The sequence below is a fragment of the Xenopus tropicalis genome, chromosome 4 (genome assembly GCF_000004195.4).
Source record: "Xenopus tropicalis strain Nigerian chromosome 4, UCB_Xtro_10.0, whole genome shotgun sequence".
Lineage (NCBI taxonomy): Eukaryota > Metazoa > Chordata > Amphibia > Anura > Pipidae > Xenopus > Xenopus tropicalis.
The window spans coordinates 34,345,476-34,362,639 of record NC_030680.2 but is presented as its reverse complement, the minus strand read 5'-3'; the positions used below and the strand labels follow the sequence as shown (position 1 = coordinate 34,362,639).

Below are 17,164 nucleotides of genomic sequence, written 5' to 3'. Positions count from 1 at the left end.
CTGGGGGTCATGTTAGCCAACCACGTAGACTGTAAGCTCCACGGGGCAGGAACCTCCTTCCTACTGTGTCTCATACCACATGGCACTTACTCCCTGTGTATTTATAATTATTTATTGTATTTATTATAACACTTGTCCTCCCTGTGTGTAATTTTGTAAGATTGTACAGCGCTGTGTACCCTTGTGGCGCTTTATAAATAAAGTTATACTGTACATATATACATACATTTGATAGTTATTGTTCACATGGCATGCTGTAACTAGATAGACGCAAACATTTTACATTCTTCCCACATTTCACCCCGGGAAAGAATCATTACTTTTTTACAATTCTGCGACATATGGCGTATTTGAGTGCCTCAATATCTAAGACCTCCAGTAGGACAGACCTAACATACAATGGCTAAAATTAGTAACTATAATATCACTGTAATACCTGTTAGTAACAGATCTTAAATGTGTCCCAGGTGGAAGTTGCTCTCTAAGTTGCCCGTTAGATGTTGCTTGTGTCTTTAGGGTATGTAAAGTTCTAGAGATGCCACCATCATTGTTTGTTAGTGGGAAAACTTCGTCCCCAATGCATTCATGTGTAGCCGACTGTCTTGGTGCTGTGTAACCAATATCCCTGGTGCTTTTCAAGAGACGCCTCACTCGAATGTCAGCCCCTTTGTATGTTCTGAGCTTCTCGCTTCCTATAACTGGTGGGCATGGAGTGATAGGAGGAGATGGCACCAGCGGAGAATCCTGCAAAATCTTCTCTCTGGGATGTGGAGAGTCTGAAAGGATGGGTTCAACAGATGCAGTGGTGTTAAAAACTTATTTCTGGGATAAATGCTTTCAAAATGAAATTCTATTCAACTTTAATACTGTATATCTATAAATATATATAAAGTCCAACTAAAGTTAGCACACCATACGAAGGGAGTTGAAACCTGGGTGCCTGTGCTTAAGGTAAAATGCAGAAACAAAAAATGACGGCAGGTGTTGTAATTTTTGCAAACCAAGACATATTGCCTTGGGCAAATGGCCATTCACAATTGGAACCTACATATCTGGATGAGATCCATTTGGCTCCAATGCTCTGTAATGCATACAAACGCTGTAATTGCTACTAGGGTCACAATGGGCAGAGCAGTATTCATGCAACACTTACAGTTTTCAGATCTGTTTTTCTAAATTGAATTGACTTGTGCTAATAAACATCTCTTGGAATATTGAATTATTTTCCATCAAGGGCAGGGATGCACTTACAGCTCTCTGTATAATATTCCTATGTCTGTCAAGCCTGAGTGACTTACATCTTCCATGATCTCCACACAGTGTGGGGCAGCTGCACTCTATTTACCATGCAGGCAAAGCAAGTATAGTCACACACAAAGGCCATGTCTCAATGCAACTATGGAGAGTATTGTAACCCCACATGTGGTGGTGATTAATAATCAGTTTCAAAATGGGTAACTAAGACTCAGTGTTTAACCACTTCAGTAAAGCCAAAATAGATGCAAAAAGCTAATTATCACAATACTGTCTCTAATATAAAAATATGTTTACTGTAAAGCAGTATATATTTGAATTATTTCTGATTTGGTTTAATAAACAATAATGATAATGGCTTACTGTTCTTGCACAGATTGTATTTCCTGAATTCCAATTATTGCCTCTAATTTCCTTGCAAAAAACACCAGTCTAAGTATCCCTCAAGCCACGCACTTTTACCAATAAATTTCATTAGCTGCACTGCTGTCTGGAGAGAACTATGATTTTGAAATACCCTGCAGTTTTGCAAGTGCCAGCAGAGACATTTAACTGGAAGAAGTGTTGGCCAAAGGTTTTGGGCGCCCAAGGCAAGCCTCTGCTCCAAACCTCTCGACTGCTCATCTCCTAGGCAGCTTAGGGAAGGAAAGTTTTGTTTATTCAGAGCTCCTTATCTGCCTTCCAATAAAGCACCCTGTTTATAGAGGAAGGTGGGGTAAAGGCTTCTAATGTGGCAGAGAATATAGCATATGACAGTTATGCTTATGTTAAAGTTTATAGAAAGGGGGTACTTGTTAGGTGACACCTGCCAACTTACCTGAAGGCGACTGAGGAAGGGGGGAGGGGCTGGCATTGTCAGAAGAGTCCCAGCATTCTTTTAGCTCCTCATCTTCACTGCTGGCACTTCTGTCCTCCTCCTCCTCACTGTGTGTGATCGTCAAGATCTGTGGCGTATGCTCCTCCTGGAATCTTTGTAAAACCCTAAGATAAAAGAAAACAGAGTTTCCTAGCAACTTGGAGATTGGTGTGATTATTATGAACATAATGTACCAACAGCATGAATAGAGCCATGTACAATAAAACACATAAAATGCCAGAGAACTGAGTAGGACTGACTAACATGAAACTAGGACAACTAAATATTATGTACAAGTGGATCTGCTACATTGGAGCAACAAGGTGTCACTGGGACCTACAGCAAGATGTTAGGCCACTTTCCTCCAATCATATGGAAAGATGATCTGATTTGCATGTTTCCACAAAAGATCAAATATGTCACTTATATTTTAAAAACATTTTCAACACATTTAAAGAAGAAGGAAAGGTTCACTGTCTCACAGCTACCCCGAGCACCAGGCCGGGGTACAAGGTAAGTGATTACATTCACTGGGTGTGCCTAACATTTTGGCACCGCCCAGTGATTGACCCTTTTCTTCTCCTTTAAACCCATGACATTATTAGCTACTAACCAAATTGGCAGCTGATTGGCCCATGAATAGAAAATAACCCCTATACATATAAATATCAATATGACATTGATATTTACATTAGAGTAAATATCAGTAGAGTGAATAACAAAATCAGAACAAAAGGCCAGCTTTTCCGGACTGGAATTTCGTTTTTTTTTTTACATAAGAGCAGGTCGAGGCAGTATCAGTAATGATACTGATATGGCTAGAGCTGATGGTAGATTTTGAGCAAATGAACAGAGAAATAATACTATGTGTCATGTGCATCTGTGACTTTATAAATAAAGGTATGTGTAACGATGTGCCTCTGTTGGTCTTAGGGTTGCCACCTTTTTTGTGGCATGTTACCGGCATTAGAGTCACAGACGGGCAGTGATGGCACGTGGGGGTTGGCGATGACATTAAAAGGCGGGAAACGTGCAGGAGCAGAGGCGGCTAATCAGGGAAGGGTTAATTTGTAATACCAGCTGGGCACATACCAACAGGGTGGCAATCCTAGTTGGTCTACTATTTGGGCTAAAGCTTGTGTTGCATGTTTCTACTTGTGATCATGTTCCACTGGGTTAGACACAACAGGTTGTATTGTGCTTCAGTATGAAGCCAATGCATGTGGATAATAAACCCCTTTGACACATGCAACTCTCCTGTCCTGCCTATTTCTTTAGACTTACACATTGTGCTTTTCTCTCCAGGCCCTTAGCTCTGCAAACACATCTTCATGGTCTTTGTCCAGTGGGGCTTCAGTGGTGTCCACCAGCCTGCAGTCTTGGCTTAATAGCTGAAGAGGAATCACTGGAGCAGACTAACAATGGTGAATTTATTAGACTGGAATATACCAAAGCATTTTACCCATAACGCCTCATTTACAGTTTGGGCCAAACCTATGGGATCGGCTCTGGTACAATAATGGAACTTTAGTCATGTATGAACCACTGTGAAACAGGGGCCAATATTACTTACAACAAAATTTACAGTATGTAAATCAGGGTGTGTCCTACCCCTGACTCAAGCTATTGTTAAACACAAAATTCAGCAAAACCTTTGAGGATGGGAGGCTCGAAGCTTAGTTAATTAACAGCTGAGGGTTAATAACTGGATATCCAGATTACAGTGTAATAATAATATGTCATTTGTACTTTTGCCAATAACATTTTCTGACCAGGGTCTCTATGAATAAACGTACCATGTCCCTTCCAATGCATCACTTTGACACAGATGGTTGTACCAAATCAGTTATAACATCTATACAATCGCAGGACCCGGGGTGGGTGATACATGGACAGGCACACGGGAACAGTCATAAAGAGGGGCTGGTATTTATCGATGAGTAAAAATGCTGTGACCCCAGGGAGAGATCAATGCTTACCACAAACTTCTCCTTCCGAGCTCGGAGGGCTTTGATTGGATTCCCACAGATGACTCTACCAACACCTAGAGGACCCCACACAAATGCACAGTCAGAAACATACTTCATTGCCACAAATCTGTCACTAGAATCATAGCCTTTCATAGAACACTGACTTCAAATACTGTATACAGCACTTACTCATAAAGTTTCTTTCAGTAAGCCATGTGTCCTGTGTTGTTTACCCAATAGCAATAAATTAAAAGCTAACCAGTAATGGTTGAATTCTTTTGTACAATAAATGGCCTTGAATGATAGAGTTTCTGACACTAGCAGGTCAACACCTATTGGTATAGTGTCTGAGTGCATTGCTTAACCCCATTAGCACCATTGCACCATACAACCTAGAATCTGTGGTGCCAACATAAAACCATCATAGTGCCAGTGCCATATATCCTACATCTCTAATCAACATTTGTATCTGTGCCATGTGTTTGTTTACAGGGTAACATGGCACAGATCAAAAATCAAGGTTCCCCTGAACCTTCTGAGAAACAAACCTGAAGCCCTGGTTAAGAATTCTTGCAAAGTTAGTGCCAATTCCCAGAATCCATAACTTTATTAGGCATGTAATAAAATATGGTTTGTATGGTTTGGAATAAAGTTAGTGTTCCTCCTCATGGGCTGGAGTGCTAACATATTTTCCCAAGCAACAATACGAACGGTAATGCCGAAATCAAAAAAGACAAGTAAACAATGTGACTTGGTAAGATAAAGCAACAATTAAAGCCCATTTGTTTATCCTCCTACCGTGGGTTAAGTCACTAGCTTCATCTTCAACTTCTTTATCTTCTATTGATTCGGTAAGAAGAAGTCCTCTTGGGCCTTGGTCACTGGTAGCTGGTCTCACTGCACTGGCTGGCCTTATTGCAGAGTGGGGTCTTCCCGTGAGGGCTGGTTGTGCAGTGGCAGGTCTTTGGTTCTTCTTCCTCAATAAGTTTCCATTGCCTTCAGACACAAGAGGGTTACATGTGGTTAGATGGGATGAACAGGAATCATATTAGGAAGGTGCAAGGGATACAGTGAGAAGTGTAAGTTGCAATATTTTAGTTGATGGTGTGTAGCACTTACCTGCCAGGGATTTTTTTTGCTTTCCTCAGAATCAATTTCTAGTGTTCTATGGAAAGGTTAAACTTTATGGGTATGCTATGTTACTGTGGAATGTTTACAGAACAGCTTCATTTAACCATGTTACTCACCCAAGCCTACATCCACCAGGTCCCCCGTGCTCTCTTTGATATAGTCCTTCACCATCAGCCAGTCGGGGCTAGGCATGCATGGAGAGGCTCGGGTAATCTGGTCAACTGGAGCATCATCCAGATTTCTTAAATGAGGGATTAAACTTCGAACATCAGCTCGATAATTATAGTCTGGAGACTGAAGGGAAAGACCAGTGAACACTTAGTAACATGTACATAGAAACTTCTTTTGTTTGCACTAGGCTAGAAGAGCCTAGATCTTGATAACATGCCATGTAGCACATATTTCTATTCAAAAAACTCTGTTGTTTTGTAGGACATTTTTTTCTAGAGAAAAACGTTAAAGTAGAAGGAAGACACAAGGCATGTATGGTTGTTATTAGGGCTGAAGATTATTCTAGCAAATGTGGCAAAGTTTCCCGTCATGCAAATGGAGGTCTGCATAGGCAACCTTTGGTAAGGCCAAAAGGCTGTATCTTTCCAACAACTCTTGACTGTCAAAGGGCAATTAGAGAAGCATAAAACTGGCCACACATAAAGCGTGCCAATGGAGGTCTGCTCAGCAACCTACGGTGAGGCATCCAACTACAACTGATTGGAAAATGGAGATTAAATAAATATTAAGATAGCTAAACTTGCACGGATATTTTTATTTGGGTCTTTTTCACACGTCTATGTATCACATAGTGGAATGAGTATTTGTGTGTGGGCCCTGCTGAGTGTGGTGTTATCACTGTGGTATCACACTATGGGTTCAGCATGTATAATTGGTCATATAAGTGATCTGAGACTGTACAGCCCTGCACCTTAGTTTTATTATGGGACAAATTGGCTGTCAGGACAAGTTTTGGCCATAATGTGTGGTCACATTACACAAATATTCAGCCACTTGTCCCCATCTTATACAGAATGAGATGGGGTTTTACTTTTCATTTTTGTAACAAAAAAAGCTAGTTATTGCTTTCCAGAATGATATATGGGCAAGTTGATGGGTCTGCAAGGACCAACCATGTAATGTGTTGGCCTGGGAGCCAAAGGATTGGAGCCATTACTGGCATCCCATTCAGAAAACGTACTGACAGATTTACATACTGGTGACTTTTAAACAATCAAACAATTATATGCTATAAATTGCACAGTTAAGTGGTTAATATACCCAATGTTACACTGGGGCATTGAGAACTAGGGCTGTGACTTTCTTCTCCAAATTCAAGAGGGTGGCTGGGAGCGGGCTGGCCCTGCATTTACCCTATGCCTAAGGTTTCATTCAGCTTAGAGAATTTAATAGCAATTCAATGGGCTTGCTCTACCTTGAGTTGAGAAATATTCTATTGGAATAAAAGAAAACCCATGCTTCCTTTACTGTATTGTGCCGCATAAAAAAAAAATTGTATATTTTATATTCATTTGCCCTTTGATCACATAGCTCTGGAAAACAAATATCAGTTTGTAGTGCAACATCCAAGAATGTGGCTAACAAATATTTTGTTTTAGTTGCTGAAAAGACAGAAAGGGAATATAAATTTGTATTGGGTATTTTCAGTTTCCTATTTTATGTATATATTTGCATGACTACTTCATTAAGAGTTTACAGGATCTTGGACTCATCATGCAGACTGATTTGCTTGTGACACCAGACATCCATAACGGATGATCTCATTCGAGGTGAAATCAGATGAGCCTGGAGAGCCAGATGGAGACAGAACGATGGGTAACCTTGTTAGAATGGCAGCCTAGGGACAGAAAGCGTTCAGGCAGGAGGCTAGACTTAACATAACTTTACCACTGTGATGGCACAAACAGCATTTCTTAACCCCTGGCCCTAAAGTGTCCACCAACATCATATGCAAAAAGCAAAAATGCCATCAGTAATCATGAGGCTCCATACACTTATCAGGTTATCAGCGTCCCCAGTTATTAGCCACATAAAAGCCACATTTTCCCCCTGCCCTATGTTAGCAGATAATGCTTGGACTGATATGAAAATATGAAATATTTTCTATGATAATCTTTGTTAAATAAAGATTAGCATGTCGTGTTTGAAATACAATACCTAGGGCAGAATTAAGGCTGTTATAGTGTAAGAAATTACCTCAGCAGCCTCCGGGCTCGGCCGGGTGCAGATGGGGTTACCCTCCAGGGTCAGGGTGGTGAGGTTGCTGCACAGTGCTAGATACTGCAGCTCTTTTATTTGCTCTAGATTGTTTCCTTCAAGGTCGAGAACCTCCAGATTTTCCAGCATGCTTAATTCACTCAGGTCAGTCAAGTCATTGTAAGCCAGGTACAGCTCCTGTAGGGCAAAGGGTGTTTATCAATAAGCGAGCTGGCACAGAGAACCACAGTACAGGTTAGGCGGGTAACATAGTTATCATTTTTATAGCCTAACATACAATTATTGCTGAAATTGGATTGTTCAGTTAGTAAGAACACATTTCATTTTTCACTCCACTTTAGAAGTGGCGATTGGCTGCAACAGACGGAACTTGGGTGGGCAATAAAACACCTGACAATACCTTGAAATCTCCCCTGCCAGTGCTTGAAAATATATCCCACTTAATAAACCCTTTAAGTATTATTACCATACTTTGTTTATTATATTCACTGTGCCATTAAGTTTACAGACGAAATCTCCCACCACATTGACACAACACATACAAAGGCCAGTTTTTGGAGTGTGGGAGGAAACCAGAGTTAGTGGCTAGATCAGCATCAAACTCAGAGTCTCACTGCTGGAAGGCAGCAATGCTAACTGCCATGCCATACTTTATTGATGATAAAAGTACAGAAAAGGTCGCTCTCACCTTTAATGAGCACAAGGAGGCAATGCCATCAAGGTCGGTAAGGCCACACTGAGCCAGCCATAGCACCTGGAGCTGTGACAGAGAGGTACCAAGGTCTCTGTAAGGAAAGAATTATGAAATTGGTTGTTAAAGCAACGTTACCTTATTTGTATTCTGACAATTTTCTTCTTAATAATATCTATATTAAACATACAGTATACACCCCTTTTTCAATGTGAACTGAATGAATAGGGCTTGTACTAAAAATACTATTTGCCTATTGTTTTAATTAAGTAATATCTATCTTCTGGCAATAAACAAGAATGTGAAGCCAGTTTCACTTTAGTACTTCCTGACACTTCCTGATCTCTTAGAACACCAGAGAAGCTGATAAAACTAATTACCAGTCCACTGGGAAGCCCCTGATCATGAGCTGCTCAAAGGCTGCTGCTTAGACAGTGGAGAGGTCTGTTTGCCTAAAGGTAGATAGGGAGCTCTAAACAAATTGCTTTGTTTCTAAAGGAAGGGGAAAATAGCTCAACTTTTAAATTAGTACTTAATAATGGTAAAAAAAATAGGAAACTATAGATATTTTTAAACTAAAACAAAAGTGGAATGTAATTTAATACAAGTTTGAATTATTATGTTAATTTTAAGTAAAGACAGTCCTGGCCTGGTATGAATAAATGTAACACTTGCATCTATTCATGGCTTCTACAGGTAAAGCACAATTTAAAAGAACAGCACATTACAGAGAAATGGCAAACAATATAAAATAGAGAATACATTCTTACATTCACACATACATCTTTTTATTTAAAAAGAAATAATAGTATAAAAGAGGTATCCTGTAAGGACACAACCTACTATCAATGTCATGCTCTTCCTTAATCATCCAGGCACACAGTGTCAGGTTGAGGGCGCCCAAAGCAAGCGTCAGCCACAACACATACAACATGTACACCAAGACCCAGAGATTCACATGGGCCAAAACTAGGGCAAGCAGGCAAAAGATGCCCCCCCCCCCCCCCCCCCCCCCATCCTGTTGTGCTCTAGACACGTGCATCTTCTGGCTCTGCAGGCACATATAGGTATTGACTGATTTTATCAACAAGGTAGGGTTCACATGGTGGTTAATTGGCTCCTAATAAAATTGACCCTAGTGTGTGTGAATGAGATGCCTTACACTGTGGGCAAGAACATACGCAGGGCTGTTTTAAAAAATAGGCAAAGGGGGCAGATGCCCACCATCAGACTTTAATTTGCTATTACTTTTGACTGAAGCATTCTCCCTCATTTTATTCAGCTGAAAGAGCTCAACATAATTATTTATCTTACTTTTTATTAGAACAAATGTTCCCAAAGAATAACTTTATTATATTATAATTTTTAATAAAAACTGGTATTTGCGAATACAGTTTATCTATTCCCACATGGTTGTATAGGTTGGCACACATGGAACTCATGTAATTTCCTGCAATATTACTCTTAAGTTTCCCTGCTTGAGGGTAGTTTTGTAAGAATTTTTTTGGAGCAGTTTTGGGGGCTCACCAATAAGCTCTTTGCCCTGGGCCTACTGATACCTCAAAGCGTCCCAGGACTGGGATTCAAAACAGGCCCTATTTGACACAAATCATGAACAATCTCTAAAACGGGCTAGCATTATAAAAATAATGGATGATAATAATACTTATATAATGGGAGGCATATTAAATAATGTCACATTCTGTTTTAGCTTGATTACGGCACTGTACTTCCACCCACAGCTTTTCTGTAATATCACCCAAGTTAAGGTATAATTTACATTCCTTCTCCTGCTGACATTTGTGAGCAGCAATACCTTCACCGTCAGCACAATTTTATGTGCTTTCCAATAGCATCAGCCGGAAAGCCAGAGCCAATGACATCATGAGTGCCTGTTAAATCAATGAAGGGAAGGAGAATGACATCATGGTCTAAACAAGAGGTTGGGGAGGATGCCAGATGAAGGCAGGGGCACATCAGGCTTGGGGAGGGACACTGCTGCAACAGGAAGGAAAAAGCTGAGCTGACCAAATCCAGTGCTGCGTAGGAGGTTAAATTACCTTTCTGGTAGAAATCCAGTTACAAGTATTATTCAGTCCAAACATTCATTTAATCAGTGATGACTGATTTAGCAGCAGCCCTAGTTAGTGATTTATTTAGTCCATTTTAGTGCATTGGAACTAGATGTATAAATGAAGCAAGCCAATGATCAATTTGTATGGCGAAAGCTTAGACAATAACACAGGAGATGCCAAGCTTAAAAGCTGATCACAATACAGTGTTTTTGAGGAGCAAGTGACTTTATTCTTATTATACTGTGCAATGTTAATGGTTAAGAATATTTATTTAATAGCATTTGGCCCATTGACATAGCAGGCCCAGACTGGCAATCTGTGGATTCTGGCAATTGCCAGAGGGGCTGCTAAAAGACACCAAAGAGAGTCACTATTTAGTGGGCCTGTGGGGCTGTTTGGGCCACTGTGTACTTGAAATGCCAGGGCCTATTTTGAATCCCAGTCCAGACCTGTGAAATAGTATGGTATACAGTGGAGGAAATAATTATTTGACCCCTCACTGATTTTGTAAGTTTGTCCAATGACAAAGAAATGAAAAGTCTCAGAACAGTATCATTTCAATGGTAGGTTTATTTTAACAGTGGCAGATAGCACATCAAAAGGAAAATCGAAAAAATAACTTTAAATAAAAGATAGCAACTGATTTGCATTTCATTGAGTGAAATAAGTTTTTGAACCCTCTAACAAAAAAAGACTTAATACTTAGTGGAAAAACCCTTGTTTGCAAGCACAGAGGTCAAACGTTTCTTGTAATTGATGACCAAGTTTGCGCACATTTTAGGAGGAATGTTGGTCCACTCCTCTTTGCAGATCATCTCTAAATCCCTAAGGTTTCGAGGCTGTCTCTGTGCAACTCTGAGCTTGAGCTCCCTCCATAGGTTTTCTATTGGATTAAGGTCCGGAGACTGACTAGGCCACTCCATGACCTTAATGTGCTTCTTCTTGAGCCACTCCTTTGTTGCCTTTGCTGTATGTTTTGGGTCATTGTCGTGCTGGAACACCCATCCACGACCCATTTTCAGTTTCCTGGCAGAGGGAAGGAGGTTGTCGTTCAGGATTTCACGATACATGGCTCCGTCCATTTTCCCGTTAATGCGAATAAGTTGTCCTGTGCCCTTAGCAGAAAAACACCCCCAAAGCAAAATGTTTCCACCCCCATGCTTGACGGTGGGGACGGTGTTTTGGGGGTCATAGGCAGCATTTTTCTTCCTCCAAACACAGCGAGTTGAGTTAATGCCAAAGAGCTCTATTTTGGTCTCATCAGACCACAGCACCTTCTCCCAGTCACTCACAGAATCATTCAGGTGTTCATTGGCAAACTTCAGACGGGCCTGCACATGTGCCTTCTTGAGCAGGGGGACCTTGCGAGCCCTGCAGGATTTTAATCCATTGCGGTGTAATGTGTTTCCAATGGTTTTCTTGGTGACTGTGGTCCCTGCTAATTTGAGGTCATTAACTAACTCCTCCCGTGTAGTTCTAGGATGCTTTTTCACCTTTCTCAGAACCATTGACACCCCACGAGGTGAGATCTTGCGTGGAGCCCCAGAGCGAGGTCGATTGATGGTCATTTTGTGCTCCTTCCATTTTCAAACAATCGCACCAACAGTTGTCACCTTCTCTCCCAGCTTCTTGCTAATGGTTTTGTAGCCCATTCCAGCCTTGTGCAGGTCTACAATTTTGTCTCTGACATCCTTGGACAGCTCTTTGGTCTTTCCCATGTTGGAGAGTTTGGAGTCTGCTTGATTGATTCTGTGGACAGGTGTCTTTTATACAGGTGACTAGTTAAGACAGGTGTCCTTAATGAGGTTGACTAATTGAGTAGAAGTGTCTAACCACTCTGTGGGAGTCAGAACTCTTAATGGTTGGTAGGGGTTCAAAAACTTATTTCACTCAATGAAATGCAAATCAGTTGCTATCTTTTATTTAAAGTTATTTTTTCGATTTTCCTTTTGATGTGCTATCTGCCACTGTTAAAATAAACCTACCATTGAAATGATACTGTCCTGAGACTTTTCATTTCTTTGTCATTGGACAAACTTACAAAATCAGTGAGGGGTCAAATAATTATTTCCTCCACTGTAAGGTCCATTTACCCATTTTGAAGGCTGCACTTTAGTGCCCTATAATTATTATGAGTATTGAGACCAATTTCCTTACCTCACAGATGTGAGGATACTGTTATTTAGTTTCAGCTGCCTTAGGTTGGGAAGATGAGAACCTGGGAAAAACACAGAGAAAATACAATTGTTACAGTTTTGCAGACAGCTGGCAATCCCCCAAGATCTAATACATTCAATGAACTTTCATTACAAGTGCTGTCAGATGGATTCTTCCCAGGTACACAGTGTGGAATACCATGCTATATAAAGGGGAACCTTTGCTAAAGACATCTCACTGCAGGAAAGAATTACAGTTTCCGCCACTGGAGATAAATATTTTCTCATCTGCCCAATTCAGTCCTGTTCTAATATACTGTGCTGTGTCCAACATGTACACCAGGAAGCGGGGAGAGATTAGTTTATTGGAAACTGCGCCTGCCCCACAGCCTGTTAAGAACTGCCAGCTCTTATGTCAAGATCTGTAATAATACGTGACTGTTCCTCCTTTTATGGGTACATGAAACCATGAAAAATCCAACCTGCAAAGTGATCCACAATAAGCAGTTTATATGAAATTAATATACTTTTAGATGGGGAGGGGGGGTCTAGGTGCACATGCCCCAGATCTTCATTATAGGGTGCAGCCAGTATAAATCCAAAAACAAAGATGCTGATACTGAATGTGGACCAAACTATAGATGCTACAGCTCAGGGGCGGGCAAGCTGACCGGGCGCCCTAGGCAACCTGGTTGGCCACTCCCCCCCCCCACGGCGCATGCGTGCCAAAGCACAAGCAAGGGGGGGGGAGAGGTGCGAGGGGGGGCACGATCCGAACGGTCATTGCCTCCACCGCTAATGACAGAGGAAGAGGACTAGGGGTAGGCAGGAGAGGCTCCTGCCTGGCGCCCCCCAATCGTTGCACCCTAGGAAGCTGCCTCTTCTGCCTACCCCTAGTTCCGGCCCTGCTACAGCTTTCTTTAATAAAAAAAGTGATTAACTGAACAGGAATTTTATCCCAAAACAATAAAAAAAAACTACAAAACAACAATAACTCTACTTTAGCACCCAGTTTCAGCCTCTTTGTTTCTGGATTTGTACCCTCTATGCTGAAGGTTTTGGGGCATGTGAACCTGGGCCACACTACCAAGTATATATTGGTAGATAAACTGAATTGTTTAAAGAACAGGAATTACATCCCAAGACAATACAAAAAGCCTATGCGGTTTGGGATTAAAAAGGGGCTCTTTATCACAGGCTAAAACAATTATGAAAATGTAACACTGAACAGAAAAGTAATTCATCTCAATAATGTGTTACAGGTTAAGTGTATTCGCCTATGATTAAGTGCCCCTTTTTATGCACAAAATAAATCAGGCTTTATATAAAGTCTCAGGACGTAATTCTTGTTCAAAAACTACAAATGCTGCAATACCTCGACTTTTGTAAACTTTGTTTTCAGATTTCTACTAGCAGAGTGTCCGAAGCTACATCTAAAGAGAGAGTGAGTTAAGGGATATGCAGAAGACTTGGGACCTAGGATTAACTCACCCCTGTAAAATACAGAGGTTATCATTAAGCTATGTAAACTGTTTCTAAATCATTTGAAAACTCCCAATTTCCAACATTACAGAGTTCAATTTCATGTTGTTTTAGTTCACTCCCCAACTAACCACTGACATGAACAATTACATGCTGATCTGCTCCAAACCCCACTTGCTTCTGAAAAAGCCCCAAACCTCATATCAGGACTGTCCTGTATGGGCAGGGACAACTTAGAGGTATGTTAATTAGCCAATCCACTTGCAGATTATAAATATGGGCAATGTATAAGGTGGGGCATGAAATATAACTACGTTAACCAGCGATATTCAATCTGTAGGCCTCTGTTTGCTATGCAAAAACGTACCCATCCTCTGTATCCACCAACATACTTAATTCCCCGTGTATTAGACTTTCTTTTCTGCTGCACTGATTATTAATTATTTTGGGCCAGGGGCCACTTTATCAGTCTTGTTATCCAAACATAAGTTATTGTGCCTAGAAACTAAAACTGCTCAGCAGCTGGGACTGACCCCTCACCTAAGGAATAGTCCTCACCAAAATTCCCAAGACTGTTCTCCCTGGTGTTAACACACATCTGAAGCGTTGTAACTTCCTGTAGATCATCCACACCGGTGAGAAGTCGCTGAAAAGAGATAAATGAAGTGCAACACATTAGGGTTAGTAAATATCCCCAATATCTTATTATAGTTACAGGTTTATATGGTTAGAAGCAATGCCCGCCTATACAGACGTCTTTGTTTTTGGCAGGCCGAGCCTTGGAGAAATCTTACCAGCTTAGCAGGTGTGAGGCACTCATCCTCAAGATCATCATCTTCATCTTTGTTTAGTGGAAAGGGGTTTAGCAATCCTTGCCAACCCAGATCTGTCACCTTGACACTGGCAGTGCCAGGACGCACATCCAGATCCATGTGGGACATACCTAAACAAATATATTTAATTTGTTTAAAAAAAAAAAAAAAAAAAAAAAATCACAAGTTTTGACATCATCTTTAATGATCTTAAAGTAGGCTGTCCTACTGGAGGCTTACAGGCTGCTTGAGGCCCTTCAATGGATTTTTATGGTCCCCCACTCCATTTTATTGTATGTTATCATTATTGTAATGTAGTCCCATCCACAAAAAGCAGTATGATAAATAATGGTCCTAATACATGTAATTGATGCACAGCACTGATCTAAACAACTATTCAAAATGAGCTTTTCAGGACACCGATGTTCATTAGAACTAAAGGTTAGTTTTTATGAACAAAAAGAAACCTTAAGCCCACTGTAAAGCTGGCCATACACGCACTGATAATATCGCATGAAACCTTGTTTTGTATGATATTCGGTGCATGTATGGCGGCTCAACGAGGTGACCGATATCACAAAAAGCTGGGGATAACAGTCGACTCGTTGATCAGCCAGGTTAAAAAATTTTAATCAGGCGCCATTGAAGGCGTCCAAGCAAAATCTACGTTCAGGGATGAATTGGCAGAAGGAGGTAGAATTTCTATTGTTTCTACCTCCATATCTGACAATTCAGCCCTGAAAGTCAATGGAGGGTGGGAACGATCTTGCTATGTGTATGGCCACCTTAAATACACTGGCTAATAACATAACACACATAGGGCCCCCAGGTGGAAACAGTAGCATTCCCACCACAAACCACAGGTGCCTCAGAGCTAAAATACATATTTTTTTGTAAAACCGTGCAATTTTTATTTTGAAAATTCATTTGTATGGGCTGCTGAGAACTTCTGTACCCTGGATGGCCTCAATATGATTACAGGCCAAACAAAATACCTGATTTAAAAAAAAAAAAAAAAAAAAGCAAGGTTGACAAAGGAGAGGATCTTTGACTACTCAAATCGCAGGTAAAATCAGAATCATACAATCATTTTGCCTGTGGCTAAGGATCGAATCATATTAGGGGTAGACATAAGGCCACAGGGAGAGGGGCCGGGACCACATCAATAGACCAAAGCAGTCCTCACTAGATGGGACAAAAATCTGTCTCATTCCTTCATCCCTGGTCAGATATCAGTTGGGCAGGCCATCAGTTTGACCGAATACATGGGTCATTAAATTGTATCAATCTACAGAGGCTGAGCTGGCAGCTAAAATATGTCCATTTAGTGCCAAAAAGTTGCCTTTTCTGCAAATAATCAAAACCTGCATTATCTACTATGATAACAATCTACTACGATAACAATCTACTAATCCCTGTATAACAATGCTCACCTTCTTTATCTTGTTTGTATGTGGCTGCCAAATGCTCAGTCAGTCCATATATCTAGCAGATATATATTCCACCCATCCATAAGCTTTCTCACTCCACCATGTGGCTGCTGGAACGTATGGATCATTCTTAAATTTGATACAAAGTCAGATCATATCTGGGAGAATTTTTGGATTTCTAGGAAAGAAAATTACAATATAAGAAAAATTAACATATGGCTGATTCTTGTTCTCCCCAATGGGAGGCAATGCTTGCTATTTCTATTGCATACTTCCCAACTGTACTTAATAAGGCCAATTTGTGGGGTGGCACATACCTAAAACTTAGCAGAATTTTGAGAAGGGTTGGCAATTTGAAATTCTGATTTTTAAACAGGTATTGTGATGTGACCCCCCCCTTGCCCCATTCTGATGCTGTAAAGCAGTGATCCCCAACCAGTGGCTCAGGGGCAACATGTTGCTCACCAACCCCTTGGAAGTTGCAGGTGCATATTTTTGAATTCCTGGCTTGGAGGCAAGTTTTGGATGCAAGTTTTGGTTGCATAAACAGATGTATTGCCAATCAGAGCCTCCTTTAGGCTGCCAATCCACATAAGGCAAACATGTTTTATGCTTGTGTTGCTTCCCAAATCTTTTTACATTTGAATGTGGCTCACAGGTAAAAAAGGCTGGGGATCCCTACTGTAAAGTTAAGCCAGGAAGGGTGTAGCATCGCTCCGGCTACCTTAGTGCAGCAGTAGGGGCTGAAATGCCCCTGTGTCTGCATGTTTCTATGTAAAGGAAGGAGAAGCAGAAGTGGCAGCGCCCCACTTGTGACAAAGAAAGGCAAAAAAGGCAGCCGTGGTAACTTTAAAAACCAAAATTACAATGGAATTTTCTGTCTTCTATGATCACAGCAAGCAAAATTGCGCTCTCTGCACTAGCATTTTGGCCTCTCCTTGTCCCTGTAAGAGCACAAAAAGGTAAGGGCACTGTTGTGTGTGTGGGGTGGGGGGAGGCATGGGGTTGGCAACCTCAGGCGGGGAATAAGAATAGCATAACCCCTGTGTGTGTGTGTGTGTATGTATATATATATAAG

The 17,164-nt window shown here is 41.0% G+C and overlaps 1 protein-coding gene across 3 annotated transcripts in view; it reads right to left on the bottom strand.

Annotated features, from left to right (window-relative positions):
- lrrc56 (leucine rich repeat containing 56) overlaps positions 1 to 17,164 on the bottom strand; it is a 38,527-nt gene that overhangs the window by 2,674 nt on the left and 18,689 nt on the right. For 2 of the 3 annotated variants that reach the window (XM_012962390.3, XM_012962389.3), the window contains 12 exons: positions 16,090 to 16,264; positions 14,639 to 14,787; positions 14,385 to 14,490; positions 12,364 to 12,424; positions 8,129 to 8,225; positions 7,420 to 7,617; positions 5,328 to 5,505; positions 4,879 to 5,076; positions 4,090 to 4,154; positions 3,395 to 3,525; positions 2,072 to 2,235; positions 437 to 776 (listed from right to left, as the gene is read on the bottom strand). In XM_012962390.3, coding sequence (XP_012817844.1) covers positions 437 to 776; positions 2,072 to 2,235; positions 3,395 to 3,525; positions 4,090 to 4,154; positions 4,879 to 5,076; positions 5,328 to 5,505; positions 7,420 to 7,617; positions 8,129 to 8,225; positions 12,364 to 12,424; positions 14,385 to 14,490; positions 14,639 to 14,785 — 1,685 coding nt within the window. In that variant the 5' untranslated portion in view covers positions 14,786 to 14,787; positions 16,090 to 16,264. The remainder of the gene's footprint in view (positions 1 to 436; positions 777 to 2,071; positions 2,236 to 3,394; positions 3,526 to 4,089; positions 4,155 to 4,878; positions 5,077 to 5,327; positions 5,506 to 7,419; positions 7,618 to 8,128; positions 8,226 to 12,363; positions 12,425 to 14,384; positions 14,491 to 14,638; positions 14,788 to 16,089; positions 16,265 to 17,164) is intronic. The other variant, XM_002938704.5, reaches the window with a different exon arrangement.